This window comes from Vipera berus (assembly GCF_964194415.1).
Source record: "Vipera berus genome assembly, chromosome: 2".
In the NCBI taxonomy this organism is placed as follows: Eukaryota; Metazoa; Chordata; class Lepidosauria; order Squamata; family Viperidae; genus Vipera; species Vipera berus.
This window is the reverse complement of record NC_138203.1, coordinates 209982156-210001778: the sequence shown is the minus strand read 5'-3', so window position 1 is coordinate 210001778 and position 19623 is coordinate 209982156. Positions and strand designations below refer to the sequence as shown.

The 19623-nt window shown below is 41.3% G+C and overlaps 1 protein-coding gene across 4 annotated transcripts in view; it reads right to left on the bottom strand.

Annotated features, from left to right (window-relative positions):
• Nucleotides 1-19623, bottom strand: part of GRIA1 (glutamate ionotropic receptor AMPA type subunit 1) — a 249813-nt gene that overhangs the window by 98591 nt on the left and 131599 nt on the right. For 3 of the 4 annotated variants that reach the window (XM_081321917.1, XM_081321916.1, XM_081321918.1), the window contains exons 3-5: nt 18766-19005; nt 18173-18357; nt 6621-6674 (exon numbers count right to left, since the gene is read on the bottom strand). In XM_081321917.1, coding sequence (XP_081178043.1) covers nt 6621-6674; nt 18173-18357; nt 18766-19005 — 479 coding nt within the window. The remainder of the gene's footprint in view (nt 1-6620; nt 6675-18172; nt 18358-18765; nt 19006-19623) is intronic. The other variant, XM_081321919.1, reaches the window with a different exon arrangement.

Below are 19623 nucleotides of genomic sequence, written 5' to 3'. Positions count from 1 at the left end.
GAAGGGCAATTGGACTGAAAAGGACAAAAATCTCACTTAGATATTAAATCAAACAATGGCTCAGTTTATTGGACAAACAACCTCTCCCAAGAAACAGCTAGCCTTAAAGTTAAACTTAAATATATCTATGCCTTACAGCAGGCAATTTACAGCCATTTGTTTTCTTGCTCCTTCTTCGGTTTCTTACAGGTAGTTCTCAATTTACAACCATAATAGGGACTGGAAAATATGTCATTAAGGTCATGTCTGGACTCATGAGCTTTTTTGCTGTGGCCGTTAAGCAAGACATCAATCACTATAATTTGCAACCCTCCTGCCAGCTTCCTCACGGGTTTATCAGAAGCCAGCTGAGAAAGTCACAAAAGGTGATCATATGACTGCAGGATGCCATGATACTGTAAATGCAAGAGAGTTGCCCAAATCACAATCATGTGACTGCAGAGACACTGAGATGGTCATGTGAGTCTTAGTTGTAACTTATTTCATCGCCATTGTAACTTCAAATGGTCACTAAATGAATGGTCATTAAGGACTACCTATATCCTTGCAGGCAACCAGGTACTGTAAATATGGTAATTGTAAGTGGAATTGGATCAGGAACCTGAAAACAAATGGAAGGTCAATCCATTCTGCACAAAGGCCTGGTCTAATCAATGCCCAAGCTTCACCTGTGGTAGAACTAGAGTTCTATGAGGCAATTTTGTAATTAAATGTGGCCCCAGTTACTAGTTTACTGAATGTGAGGTTTTTTTAAAACTGTGTTTCAAGAGTCTTGTCTAAAATTCAAGTTATCTGCAGAGTCTTTCAATTGGGAAGAATGCCTGATGTAGAATAATTCTTTACTTACAAGAAATTCAGCTTATGGTACCTCAAGTAGTCATAGCTAAATATGACTGCAATCTCAATGTTCAACTAGGCATATAAGAGAGCCAATAAATACTGAATAGTTGACAAGTATTGTGTCATCAAAGAACAAAGACGTGCAATAACCAATCCACTCCAACTACACATGGAAGTAGAAATGATATCATAAGAAGTACTGCTAATGAAAAGTAGTTAGGGTAGTTATTTTTTGAAGCCATGCCAGTTCTCCTTAGCAGACAAATATTATGGAGAATTAGGGCAATTCTATGTTCACTTTTATTTTGAAAATTTTAAGATAATCTTGGGGTTGATTGAGGAAGAACAGTGATTCTGTTTGGATTAATTAATGAATAATAAGTGATGTCCTTGTATTTTACTTTGCAGCGCAAAGCAACAGGAAAAGAGAAAGAAGGATTATGGTGGGGCTATCTTGCAAAGCCAGTTATACACAAACAAGGCAGCATATGTTCTGCATTTGGGGGCTGTCAAAATGCTTTAGGGAAAAACATGGATGCTACCCAGTTGCATGTATTTTCAGATTCTGTTTTTTATTTCCCTGTTCTTATTTCATGAAGAACTGCAGTGAAGATGGAAAAATGTAACAATGTATGTGTAAGCATCGCTATATATTGCATAATAGTGCACTTTAGGAAACAAAATGTAAGGAATAGGAAAAATGTCTTTAGGATCCTAGAAAATCACTTGAATTGAAGAAAAATTCTTAGTATTTTAGTAAAGTTGTCAGGCTTGATATAACATACTATTTACTGTATACCATACCCAGCTCTCCAGAAAACCAAGCCCATAATAACCAACTATCAAGAAAAGTTTCACATGCTAGACTTGTCTGTTTTACTGCAAACAAGAAAGAAGTTACATATGGAGTGTTCTGCCTCTATATATTTCTGAGTCCTGGTTTGAATTCCAGGTCTTTTCCTGTTCCTTCTCTTTTCCCAGCTTTAAAAGCAGGGCTTTTTTTCTCATAGAACGCTCAGAACGGAGTTCCGGCACCTTTTTTGGATGGAACCTTGTAGGGTAGGCAAGGCAGGTTGTATGACGTGTGTGAGTTCCGGCACCTTTTTCTTCTACAAAAAAGCACTGTTTAAAAGTCAGGGACATCGGTCCTGTCTGGCTTGAGGATCAACATTTGGTTTCGCCCTAACTTACTTTATTCAGTCCTTATTAAAGTTTTCAATTATTGACATTTACTTAGGCATTTAAAGTGGGGGTGGGAAAAAGAGAATAGAAATATTATTAGTGTTTTTTAAACTCTTGACTTCTTCTAAAAAAATTAGCAGGATTTTTCATTTTCCACCTATCCTTCCTTCCATCTCTCAGAGAGAGAGAGAGAGAGAGAGAGAGAGAGAGAGAGAGAGAGAGAGAGAGAGAGAGAGAGAGAGAGAGAGAGAGAGTTAATGACCAGATGACTGCAAAGAAATGCAATCCTTCCATTCCCACCCCCCCTTCCTATCAGAACTTATCCTTCATGCCCCCACCATCCAGCCTTAACTGTCCCTACCTATCCTTCCATCCCCCCCTCCCCCGCCATCAGAACTGATGTTTTCTTCCTCAAGGAAAAAACAAAACAAAACAAAAACAGTCAAGTTGCCTTTTGAAGAAAAAAAAACACCCTTGGGACAACTCTGACCTGGATGACTTGAGAATCTCCACACAGACAAAACTTTCAACAGTCTTAAGTACCTGGGGGTGCAGATAACTAACAATCTGAATTGGTCTCTCCACATGTCATCCTTAGTGAAGCGTGTAAACAACCAGCGCCCGCATTTCCTGTGTTCGATGAGGAGGGCACATCTTTCTCCTTCTGTCCTGGCCACTTTTTACAGAGGAACGATTGAAAGCTTTCTAACAAACTGCATCACTGTCTGGTTTGGTGGCAGCAGTGCCTCAGAGAGAAAGTCCATACAGACAATGGTAAGGACAGCTGAGACGATCTTAGGAAGCTCGCTCCCTGGCTTTCAGGATGCTGCTTATAAGCACTGTGTACTTAGAGCTCAAAGCATTGTTAGAGACGCCACACACCCACTTTACGGTCTGTTTCTGTTGCTCCCCTCTGGGAGGAGATTTCAAATTGTTTCTAGCAGGACTACACAATTCTGTAATAGCTTTGTTCCCTATGACATCCACCTGGTAAATTGTCAAAGATTAGTTTTTCTCGCCATGCACATGTATACATAACCCGAACTAGACTGTTGTTTCTCTGTATCATATAATATATGTGGGTATATGTATAATTATAATTCATTCATTTATTTATTTTTGTCATACTTCTGTAGTATATGACCTCTTGAGAGCTGTATGCAACAAAATTTTATTTTAATGTATGCTGATTAGTGTACATCCAAAATGACAATAAAGTTGTTCTATTCTATTCTATTCTATTCTATTCTATTCTATTCTATTCTATTCTATTCTATTCTATTCTATTCTATTCTATTCTATTCTATTGCAGTTTTCAGTTACTCTCATTTTTTTATTTAGGCAAAATCAAGTGATTGCTAAAGGATATATGGATGCCAAAGTAGCTATTCATATTCAAAGGCTATTTGGGCTCCCCAAGAGCTTATTTTTGTAGGTTGTACTCAAACCGGTCCAATGCATTTCAGATGTCACCTTAGCTGAATCTTCGGTGGCAGCTTTGCATCTTGTCTTGACTAGTCAGTGAGGAGGTTCTCTGCACATATTTCTTATGAATGACTTGTACCAGCAATAAAGCACTTTGTAAGGCAACCTGTCCTGCAGCTCTATCCGTATTTGTTAAGTAAGTCATATGAGACTGAAGAGCATAGAGAAGGCACCTGTCCTCTCCTGGTTCCTTTCTACCTCTTTTCTTCTAAATCGATCTGTCCCAATAAAGCAGCTTATCTATGTGGTTTACAAATGGATTAAAAGGCGATCCTAGTTTTCTTCGGGCATAAAGAGATAAAAACCAAAGTCCACTTTCCCTTAATCTGCTTGATGAAGAAGCAAATGTTTACCACTGACTCAGAAGGCAACTAGAATGCTATACTTGACTGAAGTCCCAATCTGTTCTTTTGCTGAGGGGACACTTGGGATTTCTAATGGGACATGGAATGCTTCCCTTTTGGTGCACTGACTGAATGCCAGGCAGTTTAGCTGAGAGTGAAAGCAATTATGACCAGTTTATAGCGGTGTGGTGGCCTAAATTAAATGAGTTTGAAACTACAGACATATGGAAGCCATGTGCCTCTGACATACAGATAACAAACCTTAGAAGATTACTAGAAGATTTCTCACCAGAAATCCAAGAAAGATCCTCAAACTCAAAGATCTTTTGACAACAAACATTCCTCTGACTGCTTAAAGGGTTTTGATCCATGCTTATCCACACTTATAATTTGCTCTTGATTCTTGTAATAGTCTTGAATATTAAACCGTGTAAAATTAAAAAGATTTTGAGTAGAAATTATATTTCTTTCAGGTTTGGGGGCCTGAAATCAGAAACATTCATCTCTAAAAAAAGTGTAATCCATTCTCATTTTGCAATACTTATACACCCAGCCCAAATTAGGGATATTGTTCTTCAGCTGATGGCCCTCAATAATATATATTACTTTGTGGATATACAGGCCTCAGTTCTCTCTTTTCTCCTGTTTAACATCTAACTGAAGATGCTGGGAAAGGTCATCTGACAGTTTAGAGTGAGTATGTTGATATTACTTAGATTTATATTCCCACCCCCAGGCTGTCTTAGTGATGCCATGGACATGTTGACCCAGTGTCTGGAGACCGTGGGAGTCATGATGGGAAGAAACAGGCTTTGGCTCAACCCAAGCAAAACTGAGAGGCTTTGAGTGTTTGAACCTTCTGGTGCCAGGGATCTTTCGTCTTTTGTTCATGATGAAGTGGCATTGCTCCAGACAGACTCACTGCACAATCTGGAAGTCCTCATGGACTCATACCTCCTGGATGTTAAGCAGGAGGCAGTCATTGCTCGAAGGGCTTTTGCACAACTTTGTGGGTCAACTGCACTTGTCCCTAAACCAGGAGGGCATGCTCATAGTAACTCATGCCCTTGTGACCTCCTGTCTGGACTGCTATAACACACTATACACTTCAAGAACATTTGGCAGTTTCAGCTGGTGCAGAATGTAAATGGAACAGGTTATTTGGCAAATGTGACACCACAAGCTGCATTGGCTACAGTGTGCTTCTGGGTATAATTCAGTGAGCTGGTAGTCACTTTTAAAGCTGTTTATGGCTTGGAACAAGGTGTCAGCTTCCAAGATAGACCAGACTAAGAAACCCAAATCACTCAAGCTCGTACTATTTTTCTTATAAGGCTATAGTAAGAGAATCTTACATGTATGAAAGAACTCCCTCCCTCCCTTAATGTTCATGAGAACCACGAAGGGTCTCATCTGACAGGTTTATGTGGGTTAGCGATCTGACTGGACTCAAATTACTTTTATCTTAGTATCATCTTGGCTGTACTCTTCATCCTACTACTCAAGGTTATATCTTTACCCCTTATATCAGATTACTTAAATGACCATCTCTCCTCAGTTGTTTCTACCTATTCTGTTCAGTTAGGCACAATGGGCATGCTCCAGGTCCCATAAAGTGCCCTTTGGAATATTCTCCCTCTGGAAATCAGATTGGCCCTGATTTTGCTAGCTTGTAAGGCCCTAAATGCCTGGTTCTGTACTTAGGCCTGTGACCCTTATTATATAAAGGGATCTGTTTCCTGGCTATGCAGGTGATTGGTGGTTTTCTCAGCTATTATTTATTTTAAGTTTTGTATATGTATTTCTTTAATTATTTGTATTGCTGTTTCCTGCCCAAAGTCATTGTTGAGATGAATGGTTATATAAACTGAAATATATATATTTTTAAAAAATAGATTGAATCCAGATAACAAAATAAATTCAGATTGTGTGGGATCTTGGAGATATTCCAGGCCAAATCCCATGGAAAGTATATGGGTTTGCTTTAGGACAGAATATGAGGAATCACTGGCAAAAGCATTAGAGAAAAGAAAATAATTAGAGCTGTCTTAAGTCTAGGATCTTGAAATCCAAGGTGATGCCAAATGGGCAATTAGAAAGCAACAAATGATGGTGACAGCATCTAACAGATTACACATTATTTCCTCAAACCCACAGGAAAATAATGTTAGTTGCTATGATTCATCTTCCAGACAATGACTGAGACTCTTCAAAGAATATTATCACACATTTGAGGGACAAAACCCTGAGGGTGGTGTGGGAATACCCCTAAGAATTTTAGGAGTTGGCACATTCCAACAACTCTGCCCACTCATATTTCCGCAAATCATCTTCAGACTGAAGAAACTGCTTAGATGGGCAGCAAAAATTCTCAACCAACAAGAAAATTAGTCCAGTTGTCATGAGTCAACTTCCAGGCATGGAATGACTGAGAATCTTCATCAGCATTTGATCGACTAACTTAACAAAAACCATGAACAGAGTTAAGATGATGTCATGCAGATTCATTGCTAGGGATGTTCAAGAGTAAACTGAAATTATGAGGATAAGGAGACAAGTACAGAAAGAGCTTAATTTCCTCCTCCTTGTATTAATTCTGGCATAGTTTATGTTAGATAGCCAATTACTTAGAATAATCTATTAGAATATCACCATGTACCATCACAATATGCTGAAGAATATTCCTAGGTATGCAGTATCTTTTACAGATAGTAAAGAGGAATTGATCAAAACATACACATTATAGCTAAAGAGTGAGATCCATCTTACCAAAGTTGCAAGGATATAGTGGTATCCTATCCCGTTTTTTTCAAGCTTGATTATCTGTAATTAGAAAAATAAAACACACAAAAAAAATTACTGGCAAACTGCGAAATGCCACTCTAATAATTTTACCCTGTTCGTGGAGTAAATAAATGTTTCACTGTGATTGAAGCTGGTTAAAGAACAGAACTCCTACATTCAAATACAATTTGTGATATCTGGAGGTATACCTGATAGTAATCGGTAAGAGAGATTGGAAAAAATGCAAACATGGGATACCTTCAAAGATGTCACAAGCATTAATAATGTGTGCTCTTTGTCTCACAAGCCAATTGATTGTGATCATCAGGCAATGTTTACGAACATACTCCCCAGATGTATATTCACATGTGGCAAAACTCAAGCAAACAAAATACAGACTGAATTGTTCCTTTGGTTTGCTGCAATACCCGAAAGAGAACTTGTTTATTTCATTTTGAGCCTTTCTCCCACTTGTACCTAGTGACAGCCAAGCGTGACATGACAACATCATGTTTTTCTGCTGTTGGCTCTGGCATTATCTTTATCTCAATCCATGAATGAGATAGTCAAAATTTGTTTTTAGGTCTTAAGGGATTAAAAGAGGTTTTTCCTCTTTATTCCAAGGTGTGTGTAATCCATGTCACTCATTTCCATGGTGAGAAATCCGGGAATTGTGATGACTTGAAATATAGGCAATTGGCAATAAGGACAGCAATTTCATGCCAGTACAGATAATAATAATAATAATAATAATAATAATAATAATAATAATAATAATAATAATAATAATAATAATAATAATAATAATAATAATAATAATAATATAAAGTTGGAAGGGACCTTGGAGGTCATTTAGTCCAACCCCCTGCTCAGGCAGGAAACACTATACCATTTCAGGCAAATGGCTGTCCAGTCTCTTCTTAAAAACCTCCAGTGTTGGAGCATTCACCACCTCTGGAGGCAGGTTGTTCCACTGGTTAATTGTTCTAACTGTCAGGAAGTTTCTCCTTAGTTCTAGGTTGCTTCTCTCCTTGACTAGTTTCCATCCGTTGCTTCTTGTCCTGCTTTCAGGTGCTTTGGAGAATAGCTTGACTCCCTCTTCTTTGTGGTAACCCCTGAGATATTGGAACACTGCTATCATGTCACCCCTCACCCTTCTCTTCATTAAACTACACATACCCAATTCCAGCAACCGTTCCCTATATGTTTTAGCCTCCAGCCCCCTAATCATCTTGGTTGCTCTTCTCTGTACCCTTTCTAGAGTCTCAACATCTTTTTTACATCGTGGTGACCAAAACTGGATGCAGTATTCCAGGTGTGGCCTTACCAAAGCATTGTAAAGTGGTATTAGTACTTCACTTGATCTTGATTCTATCCCTCTGTTAATGCAGCCTAGCACTGTGTTGGCTTTTTTGGCAGCTGCAGCACACTGCTGGCTCATATTGAAGTGATTGTCTACTAAGACTCCGAGATCCCTCTCACAGTTAGTACTATTGAGCAAGGTACCACCTATACTATACCTATGCATTTGATTTTTCCTGCCTAAATGTAGAACCTTACTTTTTTCACCATTGAATTTCATTTTGTTAGATAGTGCCCAGTGTTCGAGTCTGTCCAGATCCTTCTGTATCTTAAGCCTATCTTCTGGAGTATTGGCTATTCCTGCCAGCTTGGTGTCGTCTGCAGATTTGATGAGTTCCCCATCTATCCCCTCATCCAAATCATTAATGAAGATATTGAAGAGCACTGGGCCCAGAACAGAGCCCTGGGGCACCCCACTACACACTTCCTTCCATGTAGATGCGGTTCCATTGAGGACCACACGCTGAGTACGGCCTGTCAGCCAGCTACGAATCCATCTGGTGGTAATGCTATCTAACCCACATTTTTCTATCTTATCAAGTAGTAGGTTGTGATCTACTTTATCAAATGCCTTACTGAAGTCCAAGTAAATTATATCTACAGCATTCCTCTGGTCCACTAATTTTGTCACTTGGTCAAAGAATGTAATAAGATTTGTCTGGCATGATCTGTTTTTGACAAACCCATGTTGACTTTTAGTGATGACTTTGTTTGCATCAAGGTGTTCGCTGATTTGTTGTTTGATTATCTTTTCCAGAATCTTCCCAGGTATTGAGGTCAGGCTGATAGGTCTGTAGTTTCCTGGATCTATTTTTTCCCTTTTTTGAAGATGGGAACTATATCAGCTCTCTTCCAGTCCTCTGGTAGTTCCCCAGTGCTCCAGGATCTTTGAAAAATATAGTTCAGTGGTTCTGAGATCACGTCTGCCAGTTCCTTGAGAACCTTGGGGTGTAATCCATCTGGTCCTGGTGATTTGAACTCGTCTAGGCTGGACAGGTGCTCACTTACCATTTTCTTGCCTATCTTAACTTGCATTTCTATTCTGTTTTTTATGGCACTGGTTTGGGTAGGTTGGACTGTTTTTTCCCTTTGTGTAAAGACAGATGCAAAAAACGAATTAAATAGTTCTGCTTTCTCCCTATTGCTAGTCACCTTCTTGCCACTTTCCCCCACTAATGGACCAATCATTTCCTTAACTTTTTTCTTGTTTTTTATATGTTGAAAGAAGCTTTTTTTGTTATTTTTGACTTTGGTCGCAAGCCTTAGTTCATTTTGAGCCTTAGCTTTCCTCACTTCATCTTTGCAGGCACGGGCTATTTGCTGATATTCTGACTTAGTTATGTGCCCCTCTTTCCAATTCTTATACTTGTCCTTTTTATCTTTCAATTTATCAGAGAGTTCTTTATGCAGCCATGCTGGTTTCTTTTGAGAGCTGTTATTTTTCTTCTTTGTTGGTATTGTGCTAGACTGGGCCTTTATTATCTCACTTTTCAAAATTTCCCAAGCTTCTTGAGTTGTTTTCCCCTTTAGGATTCTCATCCATGGAATTCTTCCCATGGTCTCTCTAAATTTATTGAAATTAGCTCTTTTAAAGTCCAAGACTCTAGTTTGGCTGTGTTCTATTGCTTGTGCCTCCAGAATGTTGATTTCTGCCAATTCAAGCATGGGTGGAGAGCACTCCAATTCAGCAGCTGAGAAAAAGCCCCAAGAATGACCACTGTGAATTTCTGGAGTTACATTGACTCATAGATAAAAGAAATGCAAATCATTATCCAATTACTGAAGATCTTGAGAGTACCCTTTATAACTTCTAGTCTGTATCTCTTACAGAATGATGTTGTTGTTGTTAGGTGCGAAGTCATGTCCGACCCATCGCGACCCTATGGACAACGTTCCTCCAGGCCTTCCTGTCCTATACCATCTGCTGGAGTCCATTTAAGCTCACGCCTACTGCTTCAGTGACTCCATCCAGCCACCTCATTCTCTGTCGTCCCCTTCTTCTCTTGCCCTCAATCTTTCTCAGCATTAGGCTCTTCTCCAGTGAGTCCTTCCTTCTCATTAGGTGGCCAAAGTATTTGAGTTTTAGCTTCAGGATCTGGCCTTCTAAAGAGCAGTCAGGGTTGATCTCCTCTAGGACTGACCGGTTTGATCGCCTTGCAGTCCAAGGGACTCGCAGGAGTCTTCTCCAGCACCATAGTTCAAAGGCCTCAATTCTTTGGCGCTCAGCCTTTCTTATGGTCCAACTTTCACTGCCATACATTGCAACTGGGAAGACCATAGCCTTGACTATACACACTTTTGTTGACAGGGTGATGTCTCTGCTTTTTAGTGTGCTGTCTAGATTTGCCATGGCTTTCCTCCCCAGGAGCAAGCGTCTTTTAATTTCTTGGCTACAGTCCCCATCTGCAGTGATCTTGGAGCCCAGGAAAATAAAATCTGTCACTACCTCCATTTCTTCCCCATCTATTTGCCAGGAATTGAGAGGGCCGGATGCCATGATCTTGGTTTTCTTAATGTTAAGTTTCAACCCAAGTTTTGCACTCTCCTTCTTCACCCGCAACAAGAGGCTCTTTAGTTCTTCACTTTCTGCCATTAGAGTGGTATCATCTGCATATCTTAGGTTGTTGATATTTCTTCCGGCAATCTTAATTCCAACTTTTGATTCATCTAGCCCTGCCTTTCTCATGATGTGCTCTGCATATAAGTTAAGTAGGCAGGGTGACAGTATACAGCCTTGCTGGACTCCTTTCCCAATTTTGAACCAATCAGTGGTTCCGTGTCATTCTCACTGTTGCTTCTTGGCCCACATATAGGTTTCTCAAGACAGATAAGATGGTCTGGTATGCCCATCTCTTTAAGAACTTGCCACAGTTTTAAGAACTTGCCACACAATCAAAGGCTTTAGCATAGTCAATGAAGCAAAATTAGATGTTTTTCTGGAACTCTCTAGCTTTCTCCATGATCCAGCGTATGTTGGCAATTTGATCTCTAGTTCCTCTGCCTCTTCGAAATCCTGCCTGTACTTCTGGTAGTTCTCGATCCACATACTGCTGGAGTCTAGCTTGTAGGATTTTAAGCATAACTTTACTAGCATGTGAAATGAGTGCAATGGTGCGATAGTTTGAACATTCTTTGGCACTGCCTTTCTTTGGAATTGGAATGTAAACTGATCTTTTCCAATCCTGTGGCCACTGTTGAGTTTTCCAAATTTGCTGGCAAATTGAGTGTAGCACTTTTACTGCATCATCTTTTAAGATTTTGAATAGCTCAGCTGGAATACTGTCACCTCCACTAGCTTTGTTGTTGCTCAGCTTTTCTAAGGCCCACTTCACTTCACATTCTAGGATGTCTGGCTCGAGGTCAGTGACCACCTCATTGTGATTATCAGGGACGTTAAGCTTCTTCTGTGTAATTTTGCCACCTCTTCTTAATCTCTTCTGCCTCTGTTAGGTCCCTGCCGTTTTGGTCCTTTATCATGCCCATTTTTGCATTAAACGTTCCCTTCATCTCTCCAATTTTCTTGAAAAGATCTCTGGTCCTCCCTATTCTATTGTTTTCTTCTATTTCTTTGCACTGTTCATTTAAGAAGGCATCCGTATCTCTTCTAGCTATTCTCTGGAATTCTGCATTTAATTGGGCGTATCTTTCTTTTTCTCCCTTGCCTTTCGCTTCCCTCCTTTCCTCAGCTATTTGCAAAGCTTCCTCAGACAGCCATTTTGCTTTCTTGCATTTCTTTTTCTTTGGGATGGTTTTAATTGCTACCTCTTGTACAATGTTGCGAACCTCTGTCCATAGTTCTTCAGGCACTCTGTCTATCAGATCTAATTCCTTAAATCTATTTGTCACCTCTACTGTATATTCAACAGGGATATGATTTAATTCATACCTGAGTGGCCTAGTGCTTTTCCCTACTTTCTTCAGTTTAAGCCTAAACTTTGCAATGAGAAGCTCATGGTCTGAGCCACAGTCAGATCCTGGTCTTGTTTTTACTGACTGTATAGAGCTTCTCCATCTTTGGCTGCAGAGCATATAGTCAATCTGATTTCTGTGTTGACCGTCTGGTGATGTCCATGTGTAGAGCCATCTCTTGGGTTGTTGGAAAAGAGTGTTTGCTATCACCATCATATTCTCTTGACAAAATTCTATCAGCCTGTGCCCTGCTTCATTTTGTACTCCAAGGCCAAACTTGCCTGTTATTCCAGTTATCTTTTGGCTTCCTACTTTAGCATTCCAATCTCCCATGACGATAAGGACATTATTTTTGGGTGTTAGTTCTATAAGGTGCTGTAGGGCTTCATAGAACCGGTCAATTTCATCCTCTTCAGCACTGGTGGTTGGGGCATAGACTTGGACTACTGTGATATTGAATGGTTTGCCTTGGATTCGAACTGAGATCATTCTGTCATTTTGAGGATTGTATCCCAGTATTGCTTTTCCTACTCTTTTATTGACTATGAAGGCTACTCTATTTCATCTGAGGGATTCTTGCCCGCAGTAGTATACCTGATGGTCATCTGAATTAAATTCACCCATTCCTGTCCATTTTAATTTGCTGATTCCTAAGATGTCGATGTTCAGTCTTGTCATCTCTTGTTTGACCACGTCCAGCTTTCCTTGATTCATGGATCTTACATTCCAGGTTCCTATGGAGAAAAAATCTTTACAGCATCGGACTTTCCTTTCACCACCAGACACATCCACAGCTGAGCGTCCTTTCGGCTTTGGCCCAGTCGCTTCATTCTTTCTGGCGCTACTAGTACTAGCCCTTTGCTCTTCCCCAGTAGCATATTGGACACCTTCCGACCTGAGGGACTCATCTTCCAGCGTCATATCGTTTTGCCTTTTGGTACTGTCCATAGGGTTTTCATGGCAAAGATACTGGAGTGGGTTACCATTTCCTTCTCCAGTGGATCATGTTTTGTCAGAACTCTCTGCTATGACCTTTCCGTCTTAGGTGGCCCTGCATGGCATAGCTCATAGCTTCATTGAATTACGCAAGCCCCTTCGCCATGACAAGGCAGTAATCCATGAAGGGGTACAGAATGATAAGAAGATACAAATCACTGATCCTAAACATAGAAGCAAGCATGAAGATACTGACTCTTGCTGTCCCTTATATGCAATACACATTTTCTTTCTAGTATATTCTAGTTGCAGCATTCAGAAATTATATAATTGTTCTCATTATTCTAGAAATACAATGAAAATTCTTGAAGCTGTTATTTAAATAAATATTCCTATGCAGTGGTCATGGCTACACTTAGTCTTCCTGTGTTATATAAGTTGTGCAAAAAATGACTGTAGAACTGGACTTTAATATATGTTCTTCCTATCTAAGGAACATTAACCATTGCCTGATCATTCTCACTTTGCCATAATCTGGATCTAAATGCAGATAATTTGTCAATATAAACCATTTAATGGCTTCCAATACAGCTGTGTTTCTTGGTCAGTAGTAGATTATTGCCTTGGTGAAATCAATATCATTGCCTTGGGAAATTCTTTCTGTTCCATACAATTCTGATTTACATTGATCAGAAGAGTTGTAATAGTGTTACCTATTTTTGAATGGCAAGATGGAAAGCAGTCATGAAATATTTGTGCCAGCTTCCACTCTCTCTGTTTCTTTTATTAGAACACACCCAATACAAATACACATTCAATTCCACACTTTCCTCCCCTTTCTTTCTTGGTTTTTCAATTAAATATCAATTCCCCAGGTGAGAACTGGGGAATGCTACACAATGTCATAAAATTTCTCAGCATTACTATTATCGCCAAGCGGATTAGCTGCTATTGGACACTTGTTTCTACCTTAACTGGCTCACCTGCCTTAGAGATTTCCAGCTAGAATGCTCTTGAGTACACCTTAAAAGCTGCTTGAATCCTATACTAATATCCTTGTACCTCTATTAGCGTTATCAGAGCAGATACAAATAAGTAAGGCTCCACCACCACCTTTCCTACTATACAGATCTCCTGGGTAGGATAATGAAATAATGAGTGAAGCAGGTATGTCTGGAAGTGCTGCAGACCAGTCAGATTTTCCATGAACAGTTCCTTTCTAAGACATGAAGCTTCTTGCATTTCTACTAAGAAAAAGGAAATGCATTCCCCAGTCATCTTCTGGCTTCTGATGGTTTCTCCCCGAAAAGGAAATGATAGGAGGCATTTCTAAACTTACAAATCCAATCTTGTGCTTTTATACACATCTGCTTTTGAGCTTTAGTATTTGCAATAATCAAGAAAAAGGCTCCAAAATGCAGCTGTCAGGAAGTGAAAATTTAGACGGCTGGAGCACATGAGAAAGTTTTCATTTAGACTCTCACTGTGTAGTATGCATGTATGTATTTATTCACTGATTTATGTTTTTTGCTTTACAATTAATAAAACATGAAGAAAAAAGCAAAACGTAATAATAGTGATGGCGATACATTGCCGAGGAGGAGGAAGAGGAGGAAAAAGACATATTTTAACAAAATGAAAGAAATATGACAAAGAAAAATATGATGTAATATGACAAAAAATCAGTTACAATTCTATATACAGCATACTTGTCTAACTGCAAATATAATTCAAGTATGTACATATTTCTAATGCAGTTATATGTTTTTGTATAGTCTTCCACAGAGACGAAAAGTCAACTTCTTCATTAGAGTTGTGAAAGACAAGGCCTTCCACTTTCACTACTGCATTTCAGCAGTACAGTCTATAGGAACAACTCTGAATCCTTTGTGACTGTCCTACTGAATGCCTCTAAACGAAAGAGCTGTTCTCCAGCCATGTGTGATTCACAGCTCAGGTTTCAGATGTAATGCAACAAGTGAATATGAATAAACAGATGGGAGGAGCCCAAGGGAAAAGTGTGATTAATTTGATCAACACTCTAACCCCAAAGTTACAGCACAGCAGCTGTTTTGTCATGGAGCTGGCCTACAATCTCTACAGGGGTTTTCAAAACACTTCCATTCATTTTTGAAGATATGTCTGTATTTCTGCATGCCTTCTGGGCTATGCCAGCCATGTTTCTATACGGGCAATTATTTTTGAATCCACTTGTGCAATACCGTATATACTTGAGTATAAGCCGACTCGAGTATAAGCCGAGACCCCCAATTTCACCCCCCAAAACTGGAAAAAGTTATTGACTCGAGTATAAGCCGATCCGCCGTTCTGCAAGCCTCTGCCGCCAGCAGAGGCTCGATCCGCCATTTTGCAAGCCTGAATACACAGGAATACCCTGTGTGGCCGCGGCTCGTCGGCAGGTCTCCGTTCCTCCTGCCGACCTTTGGGGAGGTTTGGGCGCCTCCCCAAACCTCCCCAAACGTCGGCAGGTCTCCGTTCCTCCTGCCGACCTTTGGGGAGGTTTGGGCGCCTCCCCAAACCTCCCCAAACCTCGGCAGGTCTCCGTTCCTCCTGCCGACCTTTGGGGAGGTTTGGGCGCCTCCCCAAACCTCCCCAAACCTCGGCAGGTCTCCGTTCCTCCTGCCGACCTTTGGGGAGGTTTGGGCGCCTCCCCAAACCTCGGCAGGTCTCCGTTCCTCCTGCCGACCTTTGGGGAGGTTTGGGCGCCTCCCCAAACCTCCCCAAACCTCGGCAGGTCTCCGTTCCTCCTGCCGACCTTTGGGGAGGTTTGGGCGCCTCCCCAAACCTCGGCAGGTCTCCGTTCCTCCTGCCGACCTTTGGGGAGGTTTGGGCGCCTCCCCAAACCTCGGCAGGTCTCCGTTCCTCCTGCCGACCTTTGGGGAGGTTTGGGCGCCTCCCCAAACCTCGGCAGGTCTCCGTTCCTCCTGCCGACCTTTGGGGAGGTTTGGGCGCCTCCCCAAACCTCCCCAAACCTCGGCAGGTCTCCGTTCCTCCGCGCAGACCTGCCGACCTTTGGGGAGGTTTGGGCGCCTCCCCAAACCTCGGCAGGTCTCCGTTCCTCCTGCCGACCTTTGGGGAGGTTTGGGCGCCTCCCCAAACCTCCCCAAACCTCTGCAGGTCTCCGTTCCTCCGCGCAGACCTGCCGACCTTTGGGGAGGTTTGGGCGCCTCCCCAAACCTCCCCAAACCTCGGCAGGTCTCCGTTCCTCCTGCCGACCTTTGGGGAGGTTTGGGCGCCTCCCCAAACCTCCCCAAACCTCGGCAGGTCTCCGTTCCTCCTGCCGACCTTTGGGGAGGTTTGGGCGCCTCCCCAAACCTCCCCAAACCTCGGCAGGTCTCCGTTCCTCCTGCCGACCTTTGGGGAGGTTTGGGCGCCTCCCCAAACCTCCCCAAACCTCGGCAGGTCTCCGTTCCTCCTGCCGACCTTTGGGGAGGTTTGGGCGCCTCCCCAAACCTCGGCAGGTCTCCGTTCCTCCGCGCAGACCTGCCGACCTTTGGGGAGGTTTGGGGAGGCGCCCAAACCTCCCCAAACAGGAACGGAGACCTGCCGAGGTTTGGGGAGGTTTGGGGAGGCGCCCAAACCTCCCCAAACGTCGGCAGGTCTGCGCGGAGGAACGGAGACCTGCCGAGGTTTGGGGAGGCGCCCAAACCTCCCCAAAGGTCGGCAGGAGGAACGGAGACCTGCCGAGGTTTGGGGAGGTTTGGGGAGGCGCCCAAACCTCCCCAAAGGTCGGCAGGAGGAACGGAGACCTGCCGAGGTTTGGGGAGGTTTGGGGAGGCGCCCAAACCTCCCCAAAGGTCGGCAGGAGGAACGGAGACCTGCCGAGGTTTGGGGAGGTTTGGGGAGGCGCCCAAACCTCCCCAAACGTCGGCAGGTCTGCGCGGAGGAACGGAGACCTGCCGAGGTTTGGGGAGGCGCCCAAACCTCCCCAAACGTCGGCAAGTCTCCGTTCCTCCGCGCCCTGCCTGCCTGCTTCTTTCCGCTGCGGAAAGAAGCAGGCAGGCAAGGCGCGGAGTTTGGGGAGGTGCGCGCGCACCTCCCCAAACCTCCCCAAACTTCGGCAGGTCTCGGACGGCGGTGGCTTGGGAGAGGTGCGGGCGATCCCGGAAGCACCAAAGCCTCGGCCGCGCACAAGTCCTCGGTAAGTTTTTTTGTTGACTGGAGTATAAGCCGAAGTGGAATTTTTCAGCCCAAAAAGTGGGCTGAAAAATTCGGCTTATACTCAAGTATATACGGTATATATCATAAGGGCAGTTGTGTGCCATGTATACATATGATTTTATTGTGTATCCCAGAGATCTAGTCCAGTGTAGCATCAAATATGCTAGACTATAGCTGGGGGTCTCAGATTCAAATCTATCTCTAATCACTTTCATGCAATTTTTTAAAAAAGCCATAACTTTATATTTTTAAAATAACTGCAGCAACAAGAGCATCTTCACACTGAAGCATTTATTAAAATAAATTAAATCTCTTTTAAAATAGGACATTACCATATTTATGGTGTTTCATTGCCAATAATAATGATCAAATCCAGGCATAATTTCCAAACAATATTTTAGTTTTTCTTGTTTTGTTTCATAAAACCTTAGCCCTTCATTCTAAAATGGTGTGCTTGTAATTCTATTTTAGTCTTGATATATTGTTAGATTGGATTAGATTATATTAGATTAGATTCTGATGTTAACATTTTTAGGAGGCAAGAGACCATTTCTATTATGTTGTGGCTTCAGTAAATAAATAAATATTGTATTCCAAAAAGATCCTTATTATATTAGGCTCTAATAGCAAAAAGCTAAAAAGCGAGTAGTGCCATGAATTACTTTGCTACTCTTTAAAGTTGCTCACTAGTATACAGAGGTTTTCATATGTGGTATCCCTATCATAGAAATCCTTACCAGGAAGAAGAGAGACAGGGCAACATTCTAAACATTTCTAAAAGCAATTCCTAGTACCAGAGGCAAAGTAGAAGCATGTTCTATTGCTCTTGATTCTGCATCCATAGAAACCAACCTTAATGTGAAGATCCCACTGCCCAGCCCACATGACTGCTATTGCCATGGAAAAAGCTAGGTTCCATGCAGATCCACCTTTGAAAGAGCAGTCTAAATGGAAGTAAGAAGTAAGCCTCAGGGTATTTTGGTTTCAGCAATCAGATCTGACAAGCAATATTTTTGAGCAATATTGTGGGTCTCAGATTTTAACTAAAATGGGACCTAGCCTGATTCTACTGTAAGTGCCATTATTGTTTTTAATCTGGAACTGTAGACCATCCTGCCTTATTCATGCACAATTCACGCACAATTTACCTTGCCTAAGATAGCATTTAGTCGTTCTGATTCACAGTCAACAACCACGACCCGTTCCTTCTTCTTCTCCAAATTTTGGAAGAGTGACTTGTAGTCCTCTTCTGTTGTTGTCATAACATTGACTGCTGTTACCTGCCAGTTTTTCTCTGCAGCTGTATCCAACACCTTTTGCAGCACTGACAAACCTGAGATGGCATAAGATCAGATCAGATCAGATCAATTCATAGGAATGGCTTTTTTTAATTTTTCACGTCAGAAATGCTTCATTTATATATACTGTATACCTCATGATCTCAGTCAGTAAAGTCAAGGCAAGAGACAGCATTGTAATATCGAATATCTACATGATATATTTGCAATACATGTTCACATAATGTTTATATCAAATGGCACATTAAATCAGCATTATTGTTCCCCTTTTGTATATGTTGGCTTCTGGACAAGTCCACCACAATATGGTAATTTATTTAATGTAATTTAATGTGTTACAAATTAGATTTGCAGTATCTTCTGTATTTCTTATATTTAATGAGAACTTAATCTCTCTATTCTAGTCTAATTCTTCATTTGTCCCACAGCTCAGCCAGACTTACCCCGGTCAGCATCATAAATGTACATAAACTTCTGGCACTTGTAGTATTCAATGACATTGATAAGGGCATCTTGAAGTTCTGGGCGCAGCTGAATAACAAATTGATTGGATGTGTCAACAGGGAAGCTGGGTGTTACAAAGCAGACATGTAGTGCCCCACAGAAGGAAGTGAGCATGTTGACAGTCCTCCTCTCATAGAAGCCAAAGATAGCATAGACCCCCTTGGAGAACTGGGAGCAGACTGTGAAGAGAAAAAGAGGGGAAAAGAAAATGAAAGCCAGAAATTCTCTGAATTATGTACACTTCCATTTTATTATGATTTTATTCCTTTGCAAATATAGTCATATAATTCAAAGCATTGCCACTGAAGGAAGCCTCAAAGAGGGAATGTTCCATTCATTTTCTCTGAGTTTGATGACATTCTGTTGTTATTATAAGATATCGTCTTGACCAGCACTTTTTCAAATATCTTCCAAGGGAATTGAGGTTTTAAAATGATGGGATTAAGTTTATCTAAGTCCACACACTCAAGCAAAGGAAGAAGGATACTGGATGAGTTTTGTGATATATCATCATATGTTATATCCTACTGTATGGTTATTTCCATGCAGGTCTAGGAAAAATGCATTAAACGTTTCTTCAAGTTAATAAAGCCACTGCAATAAATTGTGTGGTTCTAAGTAAGGATTCTTTAATTTCATGCAAAATTAATATTTCAATTTATAGTATAACATCTAAATTGGAACTAAAAAGGAATTTATCTAAATTAAAGGCAGATGATATTTCAAAACTATGTTGGGTTTTCAAATATTCTTGTTGATGTGACAATTAAAATAAATCTGCTTTTAAGTGGCCTACC